Below are 22,632 nucleotides of genomic sequence, written 5' to 3' on the forward strand. Positions count from 1 at the left end.
TTGACTAACCAAGCATTCTTATCCTAATGGACAGTCCTGTCTGTCTCTTTTGTACAAGTTAAGTTTGCTGAGAACTGTTCCTCTTTTACTTAAGGTGCGGACCTTTTTTACCTAAAGTATGTGTACTCTGAGGTGACAGAAGTCAAAGAATAGTGATATGCACATATAACGATGGGTGGTTGGCTGATTCGGGGGGAGAGCATCAAACAGCAAGATCATCAGTCCCATCAGATTATGGAAGGAAGTCAGCAGTGCCGTTTCAAGGGAACCATCCCGGCACTTGCCTGACACGACTTGCGGAAAACCTAAATCAGGATGGCTCGGTGTGGGTTTGAGCCGTCGTCCTTTCGAATCCGAGTCCAGTGTGCTAATCACTGCGCTACCTCACTCGGCCGGCTGGGGTGGCCGAGCGGTTCTAGGCGCTACAGTCTGGAACCGCGCGATCGCTGCGGTCGCAGGTTCGAATCCTGCCTCGGGCATGGATGTGTGTGATGTCCTTAGTTTAGTTAGGTTTAAGTAGTTCTAAGTTCTAGGGGACTGATGACCTCCGAAGTTGTCCCATGGTGCTCAGAGCCATTTGAACCATTTTTATACCTCGCTCGGTAAACAAACTGCGTAGTATCGCGTACACAAGGTACACTACTGGCCATTAAAATTGTTACACCACGAAGATGGCGTGCTACAGAAGCGAAATTTAACCGACAGGAAGAAGATGCTGTGATATGCAAATGATTAGCTTTTCAGAGCATTCACACAAGGTTGGCGCCGGTGGCGACACCTACAACATGCTGACATGAGGAAAGTTTCCAACCGATTTCTCATACACAAACAGCAGTTGACCGGCGTTACCTGGTGACACGATGTTGTGATGCCTCGTGTAAGGAGGAGAAATGAGCACCATCACGTTTCCGACTTTGATAAAGGTCGGATTGTAGCCTAAAACGCGATTGCTGTTTATCGTATCGCGACATTGCTGCTCGCGTTGGTCGAGATCCAATGACTGTTAGCAGAATATGGAATCGGTGGGTTCAGGAGGGTAATACGGAACGCCGTGTTGGATCACAACTGCTTCGTATCACTAGCAGTCGAGATGACACGCATCTTATCCGCATGGCTGTAACGGGTCGTGCAGCCACGTTTCGATCCCTGAGTCAACAGATGGGGACATTTGCAAGACAACAACCATCTGCACGAACAGTTCGACGACGTTTGTAGCAGCATGGACTATCAGCTCGGAGACCATGGCTGCAGTTACCCTTGACGCTGCGTCACAGACAGGAGCGCCTGGGATAGTGTAATCAACTACGAACCTGGGTGCACGAATGGCAAAACGTCATTTTTTCGGATGAATCCAGGTTCTGTTTACAGCATCATGATGGTCACATCCGTGTTTGGCGACATCGCCGTGAACGCACATTGGAAGCGTGTATTCGTCATCGCCATACTGGCGTATCACCAGGCGTGATTCTATGGGGTGACATTGGTTCACATCTCGGTCACCTCTTGTTCGCATTGACGGCACTTTGAACAGTGGACGTTACATTTCAGATGTGTTACGACCCGTGGCTCTACACTTCATTCGATCCCTGGGAAACCCTACATTTCAGCAGGGTAATGCACGACCGCATGTTGCAGGTCCTTTACGGGCGTTTCTGGATACAGAAAATGTTCGACTGCTGCCCTGGCCAGCACATTCTCCAGATATCTCCCCAACTGAAAACGTCTGGTCAATGGTGGCCGAGCAACTGGCTCGTCACAATACGCCAGTCACAACTCTTGATGGACTGTGGTATCGTGTTGAAGGTGCATGGGCATCTGTACCTGTACACGCCATCCAGTCTCTATTTGACTCAATGCCCAGGCGTATCAAGGCCGTTATTACGGCCAGAGGTGGGTGTTCTGGGTACTGCTTTCTCAAGATCTATGCACCCAAATTGCGTGAAAATGTAATCACCTGTCAGTTCTAGTATAATATATTTGTCCAATGAATACCCATTTATCACTTGCATTTCTTCTTGGTGTAGCAATTTTAACGGCCAGTAGTGTATAAAAGGTCACTGCATTGGCAGAGATGTTATTTGTGCTGAACTGATTCATGTGAAAAGGTTTCCGACGTGATTGTGGCCGCACGACAGGAATTAACAGACTTCGAACGCGGAATGGTAGTTGGAGCTAGACGGAGGGGACATTCCATTCCACAGTGTCAAGAGTGTGCTCACCAGGGACAAACCAGCGGCCGACGGCCTTCACGTAACGACCGACAGCAGTGGCGTTTGCGTAGAGTTGTTGCTGCTAACAGATAAGCAACACTGTGTGAAATACTGCAGATATCACTGTGCAATGTTCGACGAGTGTATCCCATAGGGCAGTGCGTCGAAATTTTCCGTTAATGAGCTATAGCCCCTCCTGCGCTCGTGATCATATCGGTTGGTTCAAATGGCTCTGAGCACTATGGGACTTAACATCTGAGGTCACCAGAACTACTTAAGCCTAACTAGCATAAGGACATCACACACATCCATGCCCGAGGCAGGATTCGAACCTGCGACCGTAACAGCAGCGCGGTTCCGGACTGATGCGCCTAGAACTGCTCTGTCACAACGGCCGGCGATCATATCGGTTGTACTCTAAGCGAATGGAAAACCGTGGCCTAGTCAGGTGGGTCCCGATTTCAGCTGGTAAGAGCCGATAGCTGGGTTGGAGTGTGGCGCAGACCCCACGAAGTCATGGATCCAAGTGGTGAAGAGGGCACTGTGCAAGCTTGTGGTGGCTCCATGTGGCGTGGGCTGTGTTTACAGGGAATGGACTGGGTCCTCTGGTCGAACTGAACCGATCATTGACTGGAAATGGTTATGTTCGGCTACTTGGAGGCCATCTATAGCCATTCACGGGCTTCATGTTCCCAAACAATAATGGAATTCTTGTGGATGACAATGTGCCATTTCGCCGGACGACAATTACTCGCGTTTGATTTAAAGAACGTTTTGGACAATTCGAACGAATGATTTGGTCACCCAGATAGGTCGACATCAATCCCAGCGAATGTTTATGGGACATAATCGAGATTTCAAACCGTGCAGAAAGTCCTGCAACGGCAAAAATTTCCCAATTATGGACGGCTATAGAGGCACCATTGCCCAATATTTCTGGAGGGGCTTCCAACGACTTGTTGAGTCCATGCGACGTCGAGTTGCTGCCTTACGCACAACAAAAGGATTTCCGATACTATATGTGGAGATATCTCATGACTTCTGTCACTCCACTGTATATACCACTTTGTGGCGCATGCCCCTAGAACGTCACATGCCGTCTGCAGACGGTTGGTTTGGTTGTTTGGGGGAAGAGACCAAACAGCGAGGTCATCGGTCTCATCGGATTAGGGAAGGACGGGAAAGGAAGTCGGCCGTGCCCTTTCAAAGGAACCATCCCGGCATTTGCCTGGAGCGATTTAGGGAAATCACGGAAAACCTAAACCAGGATGGCCGGACGCGGGATTGAACCGTCGTCCTCCCGAATTCGAGTCCAGTGTGCTAACCACTGCGCCACCATGTTCGGTCTGCAGACAGCAATGCATGACATAGGTTTTCATGGAACGAACATGAAGTGCGGTGTCGCTTAACTGAGGTAATTTGATGATAACTGGGTCCACCGCCTTCGTGAAATTTTTAAATGAAATCATTCCGCTTTTTGCTGTTAAAACATTATTTATTGTGACTGCAGTTTTGACCTGTGTTCATTTTCAAGCATTACGGGATGTCCTAACCCACTTGGTAATATACAGCGGTGACACGCTGTGTAAGAACAGTTGTCTGAGTTGTTGTCAATTTATTTGCTGTTCTATCTCCGTTATAGTGCTCGTGAAATAATAATGTACACAATGAAATGTTAACAGTTGCATGAGTTAGTGAGGATTTATCTGTTGTTCCATACAACCGGTGAAATAATGATGTAAACACATCAATGTTTAGGTCATTATTTCACCAACACTATAACGTGTATGGTATATGAAACAGTAGATAAATTCACAATGCTTCATGCAACGCTCTTACACAACATGTTACAGCTTTATCCCACAATACTTGAAAATGACATGTTGAAACTGCAGTCGCAGTAAGTAATGTTTTAACAGCTAAAAGCGGAATGATTTTATTTAAAAATGGGGCAAGAAAATCGGTATATAAAAGGGTCTAAGGCCCTCGCGTAAGCTATGAAACATTTGGTTAAACTTAACTAAACTTTCCAAATATTTGACTGTGAACAGTGCAGTTTGACGTGTTTGTCAAGCATAGATCGTGTTTGAAGTGTTTGAGAGAAATTTTGTTCGACAGAAAGTTTGAGAAGGTAACGGACGCTGTTTATGTTGACGTTCCGCCACATATGTTTAGTGAATAATTGATTTATTACAATTTATCTCACTGGTTCGTGAGTTCCCACTACAACGAAAACTACAGTCGGGTATAAAAACAAAATAGCATGACAGTTACCAAAATGGTAGAGGTACCACATTTTTCCCAGACATAAATTACACACTAAGAGGTTATGAAAAAATCAGTATACATTGACACACAAGCGGAGTGGAATGAAATAAAAGAAATCTAAGTTCTCCGGTTATTTCACGGACGATGTGGGCTACATGTTCCGATGTAGCGGTGTTTAAATGACCTGCCATTAGAGGACCAAGTAGAAGAGGATAAATTTTCTCTTACTTGTGTCTTCTCCAATGTGAGGGTGAAGTAAGGCTAAACAAGTCACTAAACGTTTCACTGTACATTCGCAGAAAATTGATGTAATCATCAGGTTGTAACGTCACCAGTTTTTCGAGTTGGTGGTTGATAGATTAGTATTGATTGGCCCTGGCTAAAACTCGGCGATAGTCGGTAGAACGATGATACTGTTATTAGGTAAAGGCGACGTTACAAAAAAAAAGGAAAAGAAACTGCTGAACTGGACTCTCGACGTGTGCATGGTATTTACTTTACCAGCTGTGACCAGTATCACGCTACTCGTCGTAATTAACTCGTTTATATTCTATGGTTTAACAGTTGCTATTAAAATATTGATGATGAATTCAATTCAGTTCCACCGACACCAACTTCCCCATAGTTTGGTTGCAATTTCAAATATCTAATAAGTCGTAACATTGCGATTGCTTCCTAACCTCAAAGAGTTTATATATATGCGCCGAGCGCTTCAGTCAAATATTATCGCAGCACGCAAAAGATCACAGTTATGTGTCTAAACAATTTTGTAATTTGGAATCACAAATGCGTAAATTGGCACGAAAGGGTGGTTTATTTCACAATAACACTCACTTCCTAACAAGGCCGTGAGGAAGCTTTCCCAGGTGGTGTGGGGGGCGGGGGTCAAATTTATAAATTATCTGCTTTAAAACTATTGCCAAGTTCCAGAGTCCATTTTCAATTAAGAATGAAGTTAATCGTCTATCACTGTTCAATGCCTAACTAGAATTGAGTTCGAGTTATCTAATTAAAAAGTTCACTTCAGTCTAATGTAAGGTAGTCCTCTACCTGAATTCTAAACGATGTTATAGTTGAAGTCAATATTTCGTTTCACTGCGTCATAGTAGATCGCAATTATCAATCCTTGATAAACCATCTAACCGCGCCTACATATACGTGTATTCAAACAAGTCTGACCAGCTTCGGCTAACTCTCGTAACGTAGTGACAATGGATCAAATTTTCCTTAGCCATTACTCACGATTCTCAAAGAGTACTCACGCGAAGTACTCTTTGAGATCGTTGGTTCTACTTTGCTAATTTTAATTATAATGATTTTGCGATGATTTACTATGATTTTGAGTTTGAGTTTACTGAGATTCTATCTTTCTTTTGTAAGTTGATAAATTACTACGTATGAGGTTCTTGTTTCAATTACTAGTTATTATTCAAATAATAGTGTTAAATGGAACTTTGGTTGCTTGTTCACTTTTCATGGAATTTGGAACTTGTTTTTGCAAAATTTTTGGGGTATTGGTTGCTATTTTTTCTTTTTTAATTTTTCGTCCGAGGAAGTGGCATTACAAGGTCCTGCGCGAAACATATCCGTTAGTGTATTTGCCAATTTAAACCATTCCCTGAATCGGCCCCTTGTTTTGTTCTTCTTTAAACACAGTGCCAGAGTAAACGTTAGAAAAGCTTTAGTTGCATCTCTAGCCGTTCCTACTGGTGGCTAAATACAGCATACACGAAAAGTGTCTGCTTCAAAAGTAAGATTAAATCGACAAGCTTCCTTGGTACGTGTGAGGGCTTGTTTGATACGTCCGTGGCTAGACAAGAGCAAAGTTGGCCTTTAGTAATAGCCTTTTGAAATTAGTAAGTTTCAAAAAGGTTCACTGTTCATTCGGAGAAAGTTGATGTAATCATCGGGTTCTGAGAGTAATATTTCCTTTAGCATATTTTCAAGGGTAAATCTCTCATTTCCTGTACCATAGTCATGTTTCTTCTGCTTCTTCTTTAAACACAGTGCCAAAGTCAATGCCACGAATGCTTGGCGTGCATTTGTGACCGTACTCGCTACGCTCAAAATGCACACGGAGACGAATATCTGATACGTGGGGAGGCGCCGCCGCAAGTTGCTTTCTCCGTTCGATTCACCCGTATCGGTTGTTTCCCTCTGGCGTTGCTAATCTTTGCCTCGTTGGCCGGTGGTGGTGCTGATGGGCTTCGAAACGGCCGGTACGTGTCGCTGCTCAGAGAGCGAAACTTGTGTTTGCGTGGAGTTGGCTGGATTTGACCGGTGTATGTGGGTCAGAGTGCGGAAGCGGGCCTGTTATTGCAAGTTCTTGAATCGTGACGGGGCCATAGTCTTCTACACAGGACGCTGAGCAATGTGGTATTCATTTTGGCTAGTGGAGTTGAACTATGTACCACCCAACTGTCTATTGAAGAAGTAGACATCCAAGCTTTCTAGTGTTGCAATCGGGCCTATGCGTGTTATCACTAGATTCTACCTTTTCTTGTGAGTGTCAATACTGTATTGGAACTGCGATGTACTGGTGTAATAATATTATGCTTTGTATTATCGTTGCCCTTTTAAAACTAGTCTGTTTGTGCTGGGGCAGTTTTACATATTTTGAAATTTGAACTCTACAGTTAATTCTTTTAACCATTTTTAATTTGCCTTTGTCTTGATGTGATCTATCTTTGAAGAATTTTATCTTGCTATATTTTGGGGCTGTTAACATTGTTTCTTTTGGCTGTGGCTGTGTGTTTCTGCTTTTCCGTTGCAGCACTGCAGCGGGCACCTAGTCCGTGTCTAGATCGATGTCCGGAGTTCGACGCCTTGGCCGACCAGTACCAGAGGTTCTTTTGGCCGCGGGGAAAATGGCAACCGATACGGGGGCCACTGAGTTCTTCGGGTTGCAGTGAGTGGGGATCTTGCATTAAGTTTCCTCTGCATGGGACGCCAAGGTGTCTGTTCCGTTTGCTGTACTGCTTATATATTTACCTTCAGAACCATAAAGGAAGGAGACTAGTGTTCTGAATTATACCTTACGTGCAGCGGGAGTTGAACATATGTATATATTAAAGAGAAATACTTGATGGGTAGCGGAAATTGGAAATTATGTGAATTATCCTATTGCGCTTGCCCAGGTGACCTATTTAAAGGAAACTTATTTTACCTTTATTATTCAAGTGCCCTTTGTTAAATGAAACTGATTTTACCTTTTACTATTGAAGCGCTTACAGTTAGTATGGAAGTTCTTGTTTGCACCTACTTCAATTAGAAAGGTATTGTGTAGTGTGTTTTTCTGACTTGTGAATAAGAGACACTTGTACAAAATTTTTGGTAAATACTGTGCCCTTTGGGTTAAACTGTTGATCAGTAATAAATTCGTTGTATCTTGCAAGTCCTCTGTACTTGTTATTATTTCACTTGTCACCGGTTTGCATAAACTCCACGTTGCAATCGTCTGCTTGAAAGTGAGGTTAAACTGAAAAACATTGTTTGAACCCTTTTGTGAGCCGTGGGAAACATGATTCCCACTACAATGAACGTTCCTAGTCCCGTGGGATTCACAGTTCCCACCTCTTTACGGTGTTATCACCTAGTGAACAGTATAGGGTACTATTTCCAATCGGAAGTTCCCGCCGTTATTGCTGTACCTTCGCGCAGAGGCATTGTATAGCTGAGTGTTGCTCTGTAGAGGAGCCTTTCAGTGCTGTTTGCGTGACATTTTGTGATTTTTTTCCTCAAACCTATAGTATAAGGTAAATACTTTTGATTTAGACAAATTTATGAAGCAGCAGGTAAAACTTGAACGAGGAGAATTCCAGTTTGAAAGAAAACGCGCCATTTCTGCAGCAAAATGGACGGATAACCATCCAGTCACTTTCCTGTCCTAAATTCATGACCCATGAGAAACAGCCATAGTGAAAAGGAAAAACAAGGATGGTACTAGTACAGAGATTTCTTGTCCTGATGTTGTGGCAGAACACAACAAAATAATGGGTGGTGTCGATAAGTTTGATAAATTACGAGAAAGGTATGCTATTGGCAGACGTTCTGTAAAATGGTGGCACAGAATATTTTATTTCCTGGTGAATGTTGCTGCAGTGAGCAGTTTTATCCTGTGGAAAGTTAGTAAAAGAGAAAGTGCACAGCATGATCAGCTCACATACAGGATCCATCTAGCCAGACAATTGATCGCTCGCTTCTCATCCCAAAAAAGGAGTGGACAAAACCCTGTCTTTCTGGCAAAAAGGGGTAAAGTACTCGAAGATTTTGGTCATGTGGCTGTAGGGGAGCATCAACCCATTTTAGGAGAAACCTACTGGACGTGCCGTCATTGTGGTACCAAAGCTGCGGAAAAGAGCCCTCGCTGTGTTTGTTCATATTGTCAAATACCACTTTGCATAGACCCATGTTTCAGAAAATTTCATGGCAAGTATTTATGAACAATCATTGTAACAGGAGAAGTAAATTTATCAAACAAATATGACATATATTGAAAAAAGTTGTTTTTGTCATTTAACTCCATGGAAGGGCAGTGGAAAGAATACTTCCCACCTTGTTGTGTGACATCACTTTCACAGTTGTCCGCAGCTCGTGGTCTTGCGGTAGCGTTCTCGCTTCCTGCGCACGGGGTCCCGGGTTCGATTCCCGGCGGGGTCAGGGATTTTCTCTACCTCGTGATGACTGGGTGTTGTGTGTTCTCCATCATCATTTCATCATCATTGACTTGCAAGTCGCCGAAGTGGCGTCAACTAAAAAGGACTTGCAATAAGGCGACCGAACTTCCCCGCATGGGACCTCCCGGCCAACAATGCCATACGATCATTTCATTTCACTGTCACAGTTGGAGCAAATTTGATATTCTGTATGATAAATACACCTATCTGTTAACTACCATCTGACCTCCATTCATTAAAAAAAAAAAACTGCTCAATAATGTTGCCCACGAAAGGGTTAACGTTTACGGCATATGCGTGCCTAGATGACAGCGATTTTGTCAAACGAGTTAGATCGTTTGCAGGGGTCTTCGAGACAGGCTCGCCCACAGCGTGCAAATACGACCGAACTTCCAGCCCGGCGCGGAGAAAACCTGTCGGGTGGCGCGCAAGGTCGAGGCCGAGCCGCTGATGGCGCAGACTGTTCCAGAAGGTCTGTTTCCGCACGACCGACCGTGACGTCGCGGCTCGCAATTGGACGGCGCGCCTCCGCGACCGGGCGGGCCCCTCTCCCGTGTATATAGAGGCGGGCGCAGCGCCGCGCGCGCGCCAGTGGCGGCATGGCGTACTACCGACGCAACACGCTGCGCTGCGAGTTCGCGGGCGGCGCCGACCGGCCGACGGAGCGCGAGGTGCACCGCTGGGTGCGCACGCAGCTGCGCGTGCCCGACGCCGAGCTGAAGGCGCTGCAGCTGCACACCCAGCACGCCGTCGCCTTCCTCAAGCTGCGCTCGGACGCCGCCTTCCTGCAGCTGGCGGAGCGCCTCTGCGGCGGCGCCGCGCTGCAGCTGCAGTCGGGCAAGCTGACGCCCGTGCGCGTCTCCGTGGCCGACGACGACGGCGGCGTCGAGGTGCGCGTCTTCGACGTGCCGCTCGAGGTGCCGGACGCCGAGTTCCGGCGCGCGCTGGCGCCCTACGGCAAGGTGCGTCCACTGACGGCAGCAATCGATTCGTAACAATCCAGTTGTCGGTAAGCAATCGACTCGTTCAGATATAGTTTTACGTGTCTGTCAGATTACTAACCATTCGCTCCTTTCGAGTGAAACAAGTGTGTGAGAACAAACGAATGAACAATCGATATAGTCCGTTGTAGCTTTGCACGCTGATTGAATTATTCGTTCTACATTTTCACACGGGGCTACGGCCTTGCCGCAGTGGATACACCGGTTCCCGTGATATCACCGAAATTAAGCGCTGTCGGGCGTGGTCGGCACTTGGATGGGTGACCGTCTGGGCTGCCATGCGCTGTTGCCATTTTTAGGGGTGCACTCAGCCTAATGAAGCCAATTGAGGAGCTACGCGACCGAACAGGAGCGGTTTCGGTCAAGAATACCATCATAACTGCTGGGAGAGCGGTGTGCTGACCCCACACCCCTCCTATTCGCATCCTCCACTGAGGATGACACGGCGGTCGGATGATCCCGATAGGCCACTCGTGGCCTGAAGACGGAGTGCTTTTTTTCAACATATATTTTCAAACGAAATCAGTCTGTATTCTTCCTCTTGGTCCTGACGGTAAGTCTGAATGCGATTTTCTAGTGGTTTCCACAAGGCGAATATTGGGCTGGTCAACCGTCCAAGGAATATTAACAAATAACAAAATATTTTTGACGAAAAAATTCTTCCGAACAATGGCAGTATGCGCTTAAAAAGTCACCAAACAAACGAATGAACAATCGGTAAAGTCCGTTGTAGCTTTGCATGTTGACTGAATTATTCGCTCTTTATTTTCAAACGAAATCAGTCTGACTCTTCCTCTTGGTCCTGACGGCAAGTCTGAATGCGATTTTCGAGCGGTTTCCACAAGGTGAATATTGGGCTTGTCAACTGTCCAAGGAATATTAACAGATGATAACAAAATATTTTTGACGAAAAAATACTTCCGAAAAATGGCAGTATGTGCTTAAAAAGTCACCAAACAATTTAAAAATAGTGGTATTTACGAGCTTTCTCTTGATATAGCGGAGATGTTGAGTCGCAGATAGGCACAACAAAAAGACTGTCACAAAATGAGCTTTCGGCCAACAAGGGCTTTGTCGAAGAAAGACAACAGATACACACACACACACACACACACACACACACACACACACACACACACACACACTCACACACTCTCATGCAAACACAACTGACCGACACGTGACCACAATCTCTAGCCTCAACATTTAGCGAAACAGGTTATCAATGTTGGACACAAAAACGGGGCCGGCCGTAGTGGCCGACCGGTTCTAGGCGCTTCAGTCTGTAAACGCGCGACCGCTACGGTCGCAGGTTCGAATCCTGCCTCGGGCATGGATGTGTGTGATGTCCTTATGTTAGTTAGGTTTAAGTAGTTCTAAGTTCTAGGGGACTGATGACCTCAGATGTTAAGTCCCATAGTGCTCAGAGCCACTTGAAACAGCCACAAAAACGGGGGGAGGGGGGCGGGAGATGAGGAGAGAGCTTTAATAAATTTAAATTACGAAAGTAATTGTTCAGTTATCTAAACATAAATTACAATGTAGCAGCAGTAATTATACCTCATAAATCAACTGAAAATCGTTATTTAATGCCACAACTACGAAAAATTCGTGCTTGAGTTCATAAATATATAAATTTTGAAACTGCTTCATTTATAAAAATCTACTTTAGCTCTTCCAGGCGGAGGGTGTGTTATTTTCACCAGAAAAAGTAGGCATCCCTAGCCGTAGCTCATACACAGCGTGATTCGTTGACGATGTTACAAATTTCCAGAGACAATGGAGAACGGTAAATGTATGTCCGAGGTAAGGGACCCTTGTCCTGAGAGTGATACCTCTGACACTGGAACAAACGCACCAGTACTGTCGGTGCTAAGACTGCACAATAGGCAGTTTTTAGAGATGGTAGTACGGATCAAATAAGGAAAAAATATCTAGTAAACATGGACTCTAAACTGTATACCTGAACAGCTATGAGCACTTGTTCATCTTCGTTACTGTGGAAACCCATCATGTAACATACTGCGCATACATAGGAAAAGAAATCCACTACTTTACAGCTACACCATCGATGACAAACAGCTGGAGACAGCGTCTGCCGTAAAATATCTACACCTAAGTATCCAGAGCGACCTTAAGTGGAATGACCACACAAAACAGATATTGGGAAAAGTAGACACCAGACTCAGATTCATCGGGAGAATCGTAAGGAAATGTAATACATCCACAAAAGAAGTGGCTTATAAGGCGCTTGTTCGCCCGATTCTTGAGTATTGTTCGTCTATCTGGGATCCCTGTCAGGTAAGACTGGTGTGGGAGATACAGAAGATCCAACGAAGAGCGGCGCGTTTCGTCACGGGGTCGTTTAGCTGGCGAGAGAGCGTTACGGAGATGTTAAGTAAACTCCACTGGCAGACGTTACAAGAGAGGCGCTGTGCATCACGGAGTGATTTACTATTGAAAATTCGGGACAGCACTTTTCAGGAGTCGGGCAACATGTTACTTCCCCCCACATACATCTCGTGTATTTACCACGAGAAGAAAATTCGAGACATTAGACCCAATACAGAGGCTTACCGACAATCATTCTTCCCATGCACTATTCGCGAGTGGAACAGGGTTGGAGGGATCAGATAGCGCTAAAGTACCCTCCGCCACACACCATTAGGTGGCTTGCGAAGTATGATGTAGATGTAGATGTATTGAGCAAGTGCCTGTTGCCATTAAGATACGCGTTTTAGAGCCCATATTTGCTGGACTTTGTTTTCATTGCTTTGGTCTTCACTACCTCCTTCAAAAATACTATGAAAACAAAAGACTTTGCAGTAGAACATTGAAAGGTCTCTGTTGGATTCCTTTCATGTTTAATTTCTTAAATCTGTTGCCATTTATGGAATAAATTCCTCTTCTAAATGTACTGTGGCGTTTCTGACTATCTGGGAGGAGACTGAGCAGTGGAACGTGTTACTTTTACACATAAACAAGAACGATCTGACACACTACTACACTTTAAAACACAGTTTATATGTAATTCATGTCACACAGTCTCATACGGAACCTACATCCGCTTTCTGTTATATACTGTATATGATAAGATACTGTCATCCCCCTTCCCTTCTGTGTGAGAGGATGAATGATCAAATGTGTTTGTAGTTGCATGCTTGAGGGTAGCAGACAAGGCTGTCTGCTAGAGAACAGTAGGACCAACGTCGGAACAGGTAGCTACGCTTCCTAAAAGCAAAGGGTTTCTATCCTTAGTATGGTCCTGTCCGTCCGTTGTCATGTTGGTATAGGAAGCTGCCCCTCTGGCCACTTCCGTTTGTCTTTGTGAGCACCCTGAGGAAGCACGCTGGGCAGTAGGCAGTGGCAGTCTGGCGGTGGCGAGCGTCTGAAGTGGTAAGATCTCCGGCTAAGCGCGTGTCTGCTAAGTCCATAGGACAATGGATTTGTTAAGTTCAGCCTAACTGAAAATTTAATCATCTTTATCTCGGGTTTAGCTCTAAAATATCTAAGGTTATCTTAAATTGCAGCGTAGTGTAATTCTCGTGTGAAGTTCAGATTATTTTGGGGTAGTTGGTTTGTCATTACTTTGCGAGTAAAGTGGAACCACGTGTTGATCAGTAACTCTAACTAAGTTCATCAATCTTAAATGTGAATGCTTGTGTGATTATAACGTCTCGTCTGGACAATATTTTACAATATAGCAACTTTTCTTTATGCTTTTCTTTATGTTCAACCCACGTGGAGTGTACTTTGCGAGACCAGTACCACGTGCTTATATAACTGTTTGACCCATCAGGTTAATAGTAAGACGTTAGTAACCAGTTCAAGGTTTTGCTTTTGTCAATTGCTTTTCGATCTAATGTATTTTAATTATCAAAATTATTGTGGAGTTGTACGCTTTGTGTAAACCAAATTGACCACGTGGAGCATGTGGTGTAATCATCAAAGTAGCCCTCAGCTATTCTTTTTGCGAAGACTTCACAAAGAGTTAATATGAATTTAGTATACCAGTGTGTGGTAATTACATGACGGACAGGATTGTGGTATGAACGTAATTTCTTTGGGTATAAAAACTGAATCTGTTGGTTGTGGTTAATTTCTTCTTGCTTATGTTTCAATGTTCTTCGTGAGTTATTTTATGAATGCAGTGTCGTATGCAGTCTCCCAATCTTGGCTCCATATTTTATGTGTTCCGTAAGATTACAATCTCACATTTTTCAATCGTAAATAAGGCACCAGCTCAGTTATAACTCACGTATAATATGCTGAAATTTCAATGAACAATCTTAAAATAAATTTCCAAATATAAACTGATTTCTTTCTTTTTATTTAAATTCTCTTTATATATATATATATATTACCGGTTTTGTATGACTATTAAAAGATTATCATTAATGTTAGTCTGCTTGGTAAACCTAGACTAAATATCTGATGAAACAGTTACCCAGTAATCCACGGTTAACGTCCCCAGACAGATCACGGCTTTTAACCCACTTTCACTGTCAATTAGCACCGATATCAGCATAGCAAAAATTCATGTAGCAATATTACAACATATGTGCTTCACAGTATCACAGATGAACAAGCTCTTAAGGTATACATTTCATATCCTATGTTTACTACACATCTTTTCTTGTTCTCGTCATAGCACACCTCTGAAAGTTGCCTATCCTGCTATCTTACCAACAACAATACCGGTACATGTATTCCACTCTCAGAAGTATCACAACGATTTTCGCTTATAACTTTCGACTGGCCAGGATCAAACGTGCAGAGTGAGCGAAAAACAGTCATACATAGTGTTTGAAAAAACCTGAGACATATTCCTACAGGATGTAGGTGAAAACTGCTAGAAAAGTTACTATGCTAAAAAAATAACATGTCTGGAAACCAATGCCTGTTGAGATATGGGTCACTTCACTTGTGACGAGTACTGTGTAGTATTCAGTCGTGCACGACATCTCACTGCTGTAATAAATTACCAGCGCTATTGGAGAATGTTACCCTTGCACAATGACAACAACTGTATGTATGCGTTACGGGACACCACCCTGTTATCTGCAGATCGTATGATAGTACCTCACCGTGGACGATAGTTTGGTAGAGGATGTCTGATAGCTTGGCTCGTTCATTGGACTTTTGAGCTGTTGTATTTCTGCATATGGAGCTATTTAAAAGCGTTGATATATGCCCAGCCAGTCGACAATGCGCGGTTGTTACAGGAAATTGCGATCAATGCATGTGGACAAATCCGAATGGAACCACGTGCATTTGAAAGAGTGTGTGATTCACTGAGAAACAGATTTCAAGGATGCGTTGCGATGGGCTGTAAACGCATGCAACAAAGCCTATTGTTATTTTAAAAATGTCTGAAAGACATAGGTGACGATACTGCAGCTGTACTACATTTATGAAATTTTACAGTTGTGAAGAAATTTCGTAAACTGAGAGCAACCTGGTGCAGTTCACCCAGTAAGGAAAAATCCCTGGTAGACTCCACAGAGGGTACGATGGCCAATGCGCACACACCATTTTTGTCCAAAGCACTGGGCGAGGCGAGTTCATTGATTAGTTCAGAAGGGGGTCCCAGCATTTTTTGCCCTCTTTCGGTCGGTCGACGACAAAAGATTCTACGCGCTCCCCCTTAAATCTTTCTCAAACTATTTTAAAGAAGCTATTCGATAACAATATTTTATTCTTGGCTTACTTATACCATTGGTTACATGTCTCGGTCACCTCTTGTTCGCATTGACGGCACTTTGAACAGTGGACGTTACATTTCAGATGTGTTACGACCCGTGGCTCTACCCTTCATTCTATCCCTGCGAAACCCTACATTTCAGCACGATAATGCTCGACCGCATGTTGCAGGTCCTGTACGGGCCTTTTTGGATACAGAAAATGTTCGGCTTCTGACCTGGCCAGCACATTCTCCAGATCTCTCACCAATTGAAAACGTCTGGTCAATGGTGGCCGAGCAACTGGCTCGTCACAATACGCCAGTCACTACTCTTGATGAACTGTGGTATCGTGTTGAAGCTGCATGGGCAGCTGTACCTGTACACGCCATCCAGTCTCTGTTTGACTCAATGCCCAGGCGTATCAAGGCCTTAACGGCCAGAGGTGGATGTTCTGGGTACCGACTTCTCAGGATCTATGGACCCAAATTGCGTGAAAATGTAATCACATGTCAGTTCTAGTATAATATACACTCCTGGAAATGGAAAAAAGAACACATTGACACAGGTGTGTCAGACCCACCATACTTGCTCCGGACACTGCGAGAGGGCTGTACAAGCAATGATGACACGCACGACACAGCGGACACACCAGGAACCGCGGTGTTGGCCGTCGAATGGCGCTAGCTGCGCAGCATTTGTGCACCGCCGCCGTCAGTGTCAGCCAGTTTGCCGTGGCATACGGAGCTCCATCGCAGTCTTTAACACTGGTAGCATGCCGCGACAGCGTGGACGTGAACCGTATGTGCAGTTGACGGACTTTGAGCGAGGGCGTATAGTGGGCATGCGGGAGGCCGGGTGGACGTACCGCCGAATTGCTCAACACGTGGGGCGTGAGGTCTCCACAGTACATCGATGTTGTCGCCAGTGGTCGGCGGAAGGTGCACGTGCCCGTCGACCTGGGACCGGACCGCAGCGACGCACGGATGCACGCCAAGACCGTAGGATCCTACGCAGTGCCGTAGGGGACCGCACCGCCACTTCCCAGCAAATTAGGGACACTGTTGCTCCTGGGGTATCGGCGAGGACCATTCGCAACCGTCTCCATGAAGCTGGGCTACGGTCCCGCACACCGTTAGGCCGTCTTCCGCTCATGCCCCAACATCGTGCAGCCCGCCTCCAGTGGTGTCGCGACAGGCGTGAATGGAGGGACGAATGGAGACGTGTCGTCTTCAGCGATGAGAGTCGCTTCTGCCTTGGTGCCAATGATGGTCGTATGCGTGTTTGGCGCCGTGCAGGTGAGCGCCACAATCAGGACTGCATACGACCGAGGCACACAGGGCCAACACCCGGCATCATGGTGTGGGGAGCGATCTGCTACACTGGCCGTACACCACTGGTGATCGTCGAGGGGAGACTGAATAGTGCACGGTACATCCAAACCGTCATCGAACCCATCGTTCTACCATTCCTAGACCGGCAAGGGAACTTGCTGTTCCAACAGGACAACGCACGTCCGCATGTATCCCGTGCCACCCAACGTGCTCTAGAAGGTGTAAGTCAACTACCCTGGCCAGCAAGATCTCCGGATCTGTCCCCCATTGAGCATGTTTGGGACTGGATGAAGCGTCGTCTCACGCGGTCTGCACGTCCAGCACGAACGCTGGTCCAACTGAGGCGCCAGGTGGAAATGGCATGGCAAGCCGTTCCACAGGACTACATCCAGCATCTCTACGATCGTCTCCATGGGAGAATAGCAGCCTGCATTGCTGCGAAAGGTGGGTATACACTGTACTAGTGCCGACATTGTGCATGCTCTGTTGCCTGTGTCTATGTGCCTGTGGTTCTGTCAGTGTGATCATGTGATGTATCTGACCCCAGGAATGTGTCAATAAAGTTTCCCCTTCCTGGGACAATGAATTCACGGTGTTCTTATTTCAATTTCCAGGAGTGTATTTGCCCAATGAATATCCGTTTATCATGTGCATTTCTTCTTGGTGTAGCAATTTTAATGGCCAGTAGTGTATTAAGAGCAGTGGGTTGCCCCCTGAGCAGGTGCGCCACGTGCGGCGCGAGGTGTCGGCGCCCGGCTGCGAGTACCGCGTCGCGACGGGCGTGCGCTCGCTGCGGCTGGTGCCGCGCGACGGCGACGGCGCCGGCTGGGACCCGCCGCTGCAGCTGCCGGCGACGCTGGAGATCGGCGGGCACCGGGGGGCGCTGCAGCTGAGCCGCGAGGCGTCGTGGTGCGCCACGTCGAGCCGCGAGGACGGCGCCTGCCGCGGCTGCGACGCCGGGTCGCCGGTGCGGCCGCCGCGCCGCTGCCCCAGGGACGTGGCGCTGGTGCGCGCCTTCCTGGCGCACAGCGGCGCGTGGTCGCCGCCCGAGGACGTCACCGGCGCCGCGCCCGCCGAGGACGCCTGCCACCTGGAACAGCGGCGCGCCGCATAGCCGGCCGGCCCACTCTGCCCCGCAGGGTGGGATACCGAACGAGTCGCCGCGACCGGCGCTCACTTCTGTGCAGTCGTCCACAGCAGCGAAGAGGTCAGCGAAAGTGATAGTCCAATATCAACCTGAGCCGTCTGTTCACCACACTCTTGCAGTATCGTCTACGATGTAACACCCGGCATACCAGAGCGCGTTAACCGAATGGAGGGGAATATCACTCTCGAATGGCTCTGTGATCACGTCAGACGCAACGTAACTTATCTTAGCCCATTACTGACAGGTGTAAGTGAGTATATGATTACAGTGTCTGAATATACACTACTGGCCGTTAAAATTGCTACACCAAGAAGAAATGCAGATGATAAATGGGTATTCATTGGACAAATATATTATATTAGAACTGACATGTGATTACATTTTCACGCAGTTTGGGTGCATAGATCCTGAGAAATCAGTACCCAGAACAACCACCTCTGGACGTAATAACGGTCTTGACACGCCTGGGCATTGAGTCAAACAGAACTTGGATAGCGTGTACAGGTACAGCTGCTCATGCAGCTTCAACACGATACCACAGTTCATCAAGAGCAGTGACTGGCGTATTGTGACGGGCCAGTTGCTCGGCCACCATTGACCAGACGTTTTCAATTGGTGAGAGATCTGGAGAATGTGCTGGCCAGGGCAGGAGACGAACATTTTCTGTATCCAGAAAGGCCCGTACAGGACCTGCAACATGTGGTCGTGCATTATCCTTCTGAAATGTTGGGTTTCGCAGGGATAGAATGAAGCGTAGAGCCACGGGTCGTAACACATCTGAAATGTAACGTCCACTGTTCAAAGTGCCGTCAATGCGAACAAGAGGTGACCGAGACGTGTAACCAATGGTACCCCATACCATCACGCCGGGTGATACGCCAGTATGGCGAGGACGAATACACGCTTCCAGTGTGCGTTCACCGTGATGTCGCCAAACACGGATGCAGCCATCATGATGCTGTAAACAGAACCTGGATTCATCCGAAAGAATGACGTTTTGCCATTCGTGCACCCAGGTTCGTCGTTGAGTACACCATCGCAGGCGCTCCTGTCTGTGATGCAACGTCAACCGTAACCGCAGCCATGGTCTTAGAACTCATAGTCCATGGTGCTGCAAACGTCGTCGAACTGTTCGTGCAGATGGTTGTTGCCCCTTGGAAACGTCCCCATCTGTTTACTCAGGGATCGAGACGTGGCTGCAAGATCCGTTACAGCCATGCGGATAAGATGCCTGTCATCTCGACTGTTAGTGATACGAGGCCGTTGGGATCCAGCACGGCGTTCCGTATTACCATCCTGAACGTACCGATTCCATATTCTGCTAACACTCATTGGATTTCGACCAACGCGAGCAGCAATGTCGCGATACGATAAACCGCAATCGCGATAGGTTACAATCCGACCTTTATCAAAATCGGAAACGTGATGGGACGCATTTCTCCTCCTTACACGAGGCATCACAACAACGTTTCACCAGGCAACGCCGGTCAACTGCTGTTTGTGTATGAGAAATCGGTTGGAAACTTTCCTCATGCCAGCACGTTGTAGGTGTCACCACCGGCGCCAACCTTGTGTGAATGCTCCGAAAAGCTAATCATTTGCATATCACAGCATCTTCATCCTGTCGGTTAAATTTCGCGTCTGTAGCACGTCATCTTCGTTGTGTAGGAATTTTAATGGCCCGTTGTGTAGTATTAGGATTTAGGCACTAGCACTGCAGGTATCCTCTTCTCGGCGACTCACTGAGGTCTCATTCTAAAGAGAACTACTTTAGTTACTTTAATGTTTTATAATGACACAGCGTAATATCCAAAATTATTTTCTTCAGACAGACATGGTCGTGAAAGCCTGTGAACGTATATTCCATACAGCTGAGAAGTGAAGGAATGGGAAAAATGCCCTCTCTCCAAACATTTGGAAAGCGTTTCAACATCTGTTTTATCGCGAAAATGAGATATACAACAATGTCCAACAATATTTACAAGGCAATAGCTACCGCCATTTTATTTTACCGTCGGAGTCTTCTTTTCTTTCCGAGTGCCAAAAAAGCTCAAATAAACTGTGTTTCTCTTCTTCATCAATGTTTCCATGCTTCATCAGAGCTGAAAAAACCTATATTGTTTTAGCCTACTGCTTTTTGCATTCATTCATAGTGTTGGCCTTTCGTTTGTCCAAGTATTATAAAGACTACTGGCGTCTCTGAGTACTGGTAAAACGTTTGGCTGGAAAATGAAAGGTCGCGGTGTCGAATCCCACACAGACCACGGAATTTTCAGTCTGAGTTTAACCTAGCCTTCATCTCTCAGTGAGGTGAGCATCTGCGAGAACCGAAACGTGGTTCGCATTCCAAGTTAAATTGTAGATAGAGTATGAGTACAGCGGCAGGTTAGGAACACGGTAGTCGTCCAAGTCACGTACAATCGAAAGATTTGTACAAGGCCACTGAGCCACTCGAAATTATTATTTTTCACATTTTACATATATTTGGCCTATTTGGTGTCAGAAAAATCATAGAAAAAATATGAGTTTCAAAGCACTCTACGCGTAACGTAATGAGAACGGGGTATATATTTCTATGATCTTTTCATTCTGAATGGTCGACAGTTTCAGGTGTTGAATTATGACCGTTTCTCCCAGAACCATCCTGAATAACTTTTAAGATTTGTTCTCCTAAATGCGAAGCCCGGCATTAGTTACGTCCTACTCACGCAGTGTAAATGGCAGGGCAAGGTGATGCACGTGTTCTGAGTCACGATTTTATTGTCTACGAGAACGATGGAATTTTGCCATTGTACAGAATGCTGTATTCGTAAAAATACCTGTGCTGTTTGCTAAAATTAACGTGTATTTACAATGTTTCCTTCTTTCTTGAGGTACATTGTGATATACATTTTATACTATAAAGCTGTATAGAACATCAAAAATTCAGACAGTGCTGATTTTGACATATTGTATACTTTAAGTGTCGTCTAGTCAGGTGGTTTGTATGGTGCCTAACAATGTATTTCAGCTCAGTTTCTGTGTTGAATATATTATAATGCCATACTAAAAAACTATGTGTCAGTTTTCAACCTGCTTCACTACAGAATGTCCTTCTGTCTCATATCTGGCAGCATTACGTGCGCATCTGCAATGTGCCTTGTTCTAGCCACAGACTTACCTGTTCATTTTACTCTGATTTTGGATCTCATTTTTCTTCCTCAAATTTTCAGACCGACGTATCAATTGCTTAAATTTTTCAGGATACTCTTAATTTTTGTAACGTAGAAGTTTAGATCTGAAAATATGTGGTTAAACAGCAGAATAGTAACTGCTTAATTAAGGAGTGACATTTTGCATAGTTAAAGATGTTACAGCTGGTGCTCCTGACTGCATTATAAGCTCTTGAAACTGGCTTGTAAGATGAATGGAGGAAAAAAGAGCAAAGTTAATCAGTATGGACTAATCAACGAAAGTGGAAGTGCAAAATTGCCTTACGCAAAAGTGTACAGAGTTTCATGCAATCTTCCATTTACGCGTAGAATTACTAGACTTTTTTTATTGAAGCACGTGTTTACACCATTGTCGGAGTATATTATTTTTTAACCATTACGCTCCAAGGTCTCGAAAAATTCGGAAACAAAGTTAAGAAACGAATATCGCATAATTTTTTGTACATGGCTGCACGTTCAGAGGCCGTGAACAGCACCAATTGAAAGAGAAATAGCCCTCGGTCACTATATTTTTAACAAATTAACCTAGCTTCAACACTGCTAGGAGTGTCTTCTTCAGAACTTAAAACAAAGAATGATCTATAACATGGTCACAGAGTAATGACTAAAAACGTATGATAGGGTTACTCGATATCTGACTTCGGGTCTCCTGGTGCAGGTTGCTGAAATGTTCTTTTCCTTCTAAGGTAGTTCTATGTTTTTCAATAATCAAATGTTTCTTGGCTGCATTTTACGTCAATATTGCTTTCTACAAGTTGTCATTCAGTCCTATCTACATTTTCATAATTATGTTTTCATGTTTTATCTTACTGTTATAAGCTTTGATGTAGATAAAATGTTATGTTGTATGCTACTATCAAACAAACATTTCCATTATGTACCAATTACTGTTCATTTATAATCATTTCTGCCTATATTTCAATGTGAAGTAGCCTAATTGTATCTATGGCTACTAGATGGCGCGCTCGTTGCAGTGCCATGTTCACCTGGCCGCATTTGTTAACGCGGGCACCTCAGTCCGTTTTGCAACCTGCACCACGCAAGTAACGTGCAGCCTTTAGTGACTCGCCATCACAGTTTTCTTTATCATTGTGACTATTGCC

At 45.3% G+C, this 22,632-nt stretch overlaps 1 protein-coding gene across 2 annotated transcripts in view; it reads left to right on the forward strand.

Moving 5' to 3' along the window:
* The window catches only part of LOC124787654, a 117,470-nt gene that overhangs the window by 69,496 nt on the left and 25,342 nt on the right, over positions 1-22,632 (forward strand). Inside the window, exons 2-3 of one of the 2 annotated variants that reach the window (XM_047254455.1) lie at positions 7,252-7,432; positions 9,499-10,116. In XM_047254455.1, the coding sequence (XP_047110411.1) occupies positions 9,754-10,116 (363 nt within the window). In that variant the 5' untranslated portion in view covers positions 7,252-7,432; positions 9,499-9,753. Of the gene's footprint in view, positions 1-5,951; positions 7,433-9,498; positions 10,117-22,632 lie in introns of those variants that run through there. The other variant, XM_047254454.1, reaches the window with a different exon arrangement.

The sequence above is a fragment of the Schistocerca piceifrons genome, chromosome 3 (assembly GCF_021461385.2).
Source record: "Schistocerca piceifrons isolate TAMUIC-IGC-003096 chromosome 3, iqSchPice1.1, whole genome shotgun sequence".
NCBI classification, from domain to species: Eukaryota; Metazoa; Arthropoda; class Insecta; order Orthoptera; family Acrididae; genus Schistocerca; species Schistocerca piceifrons.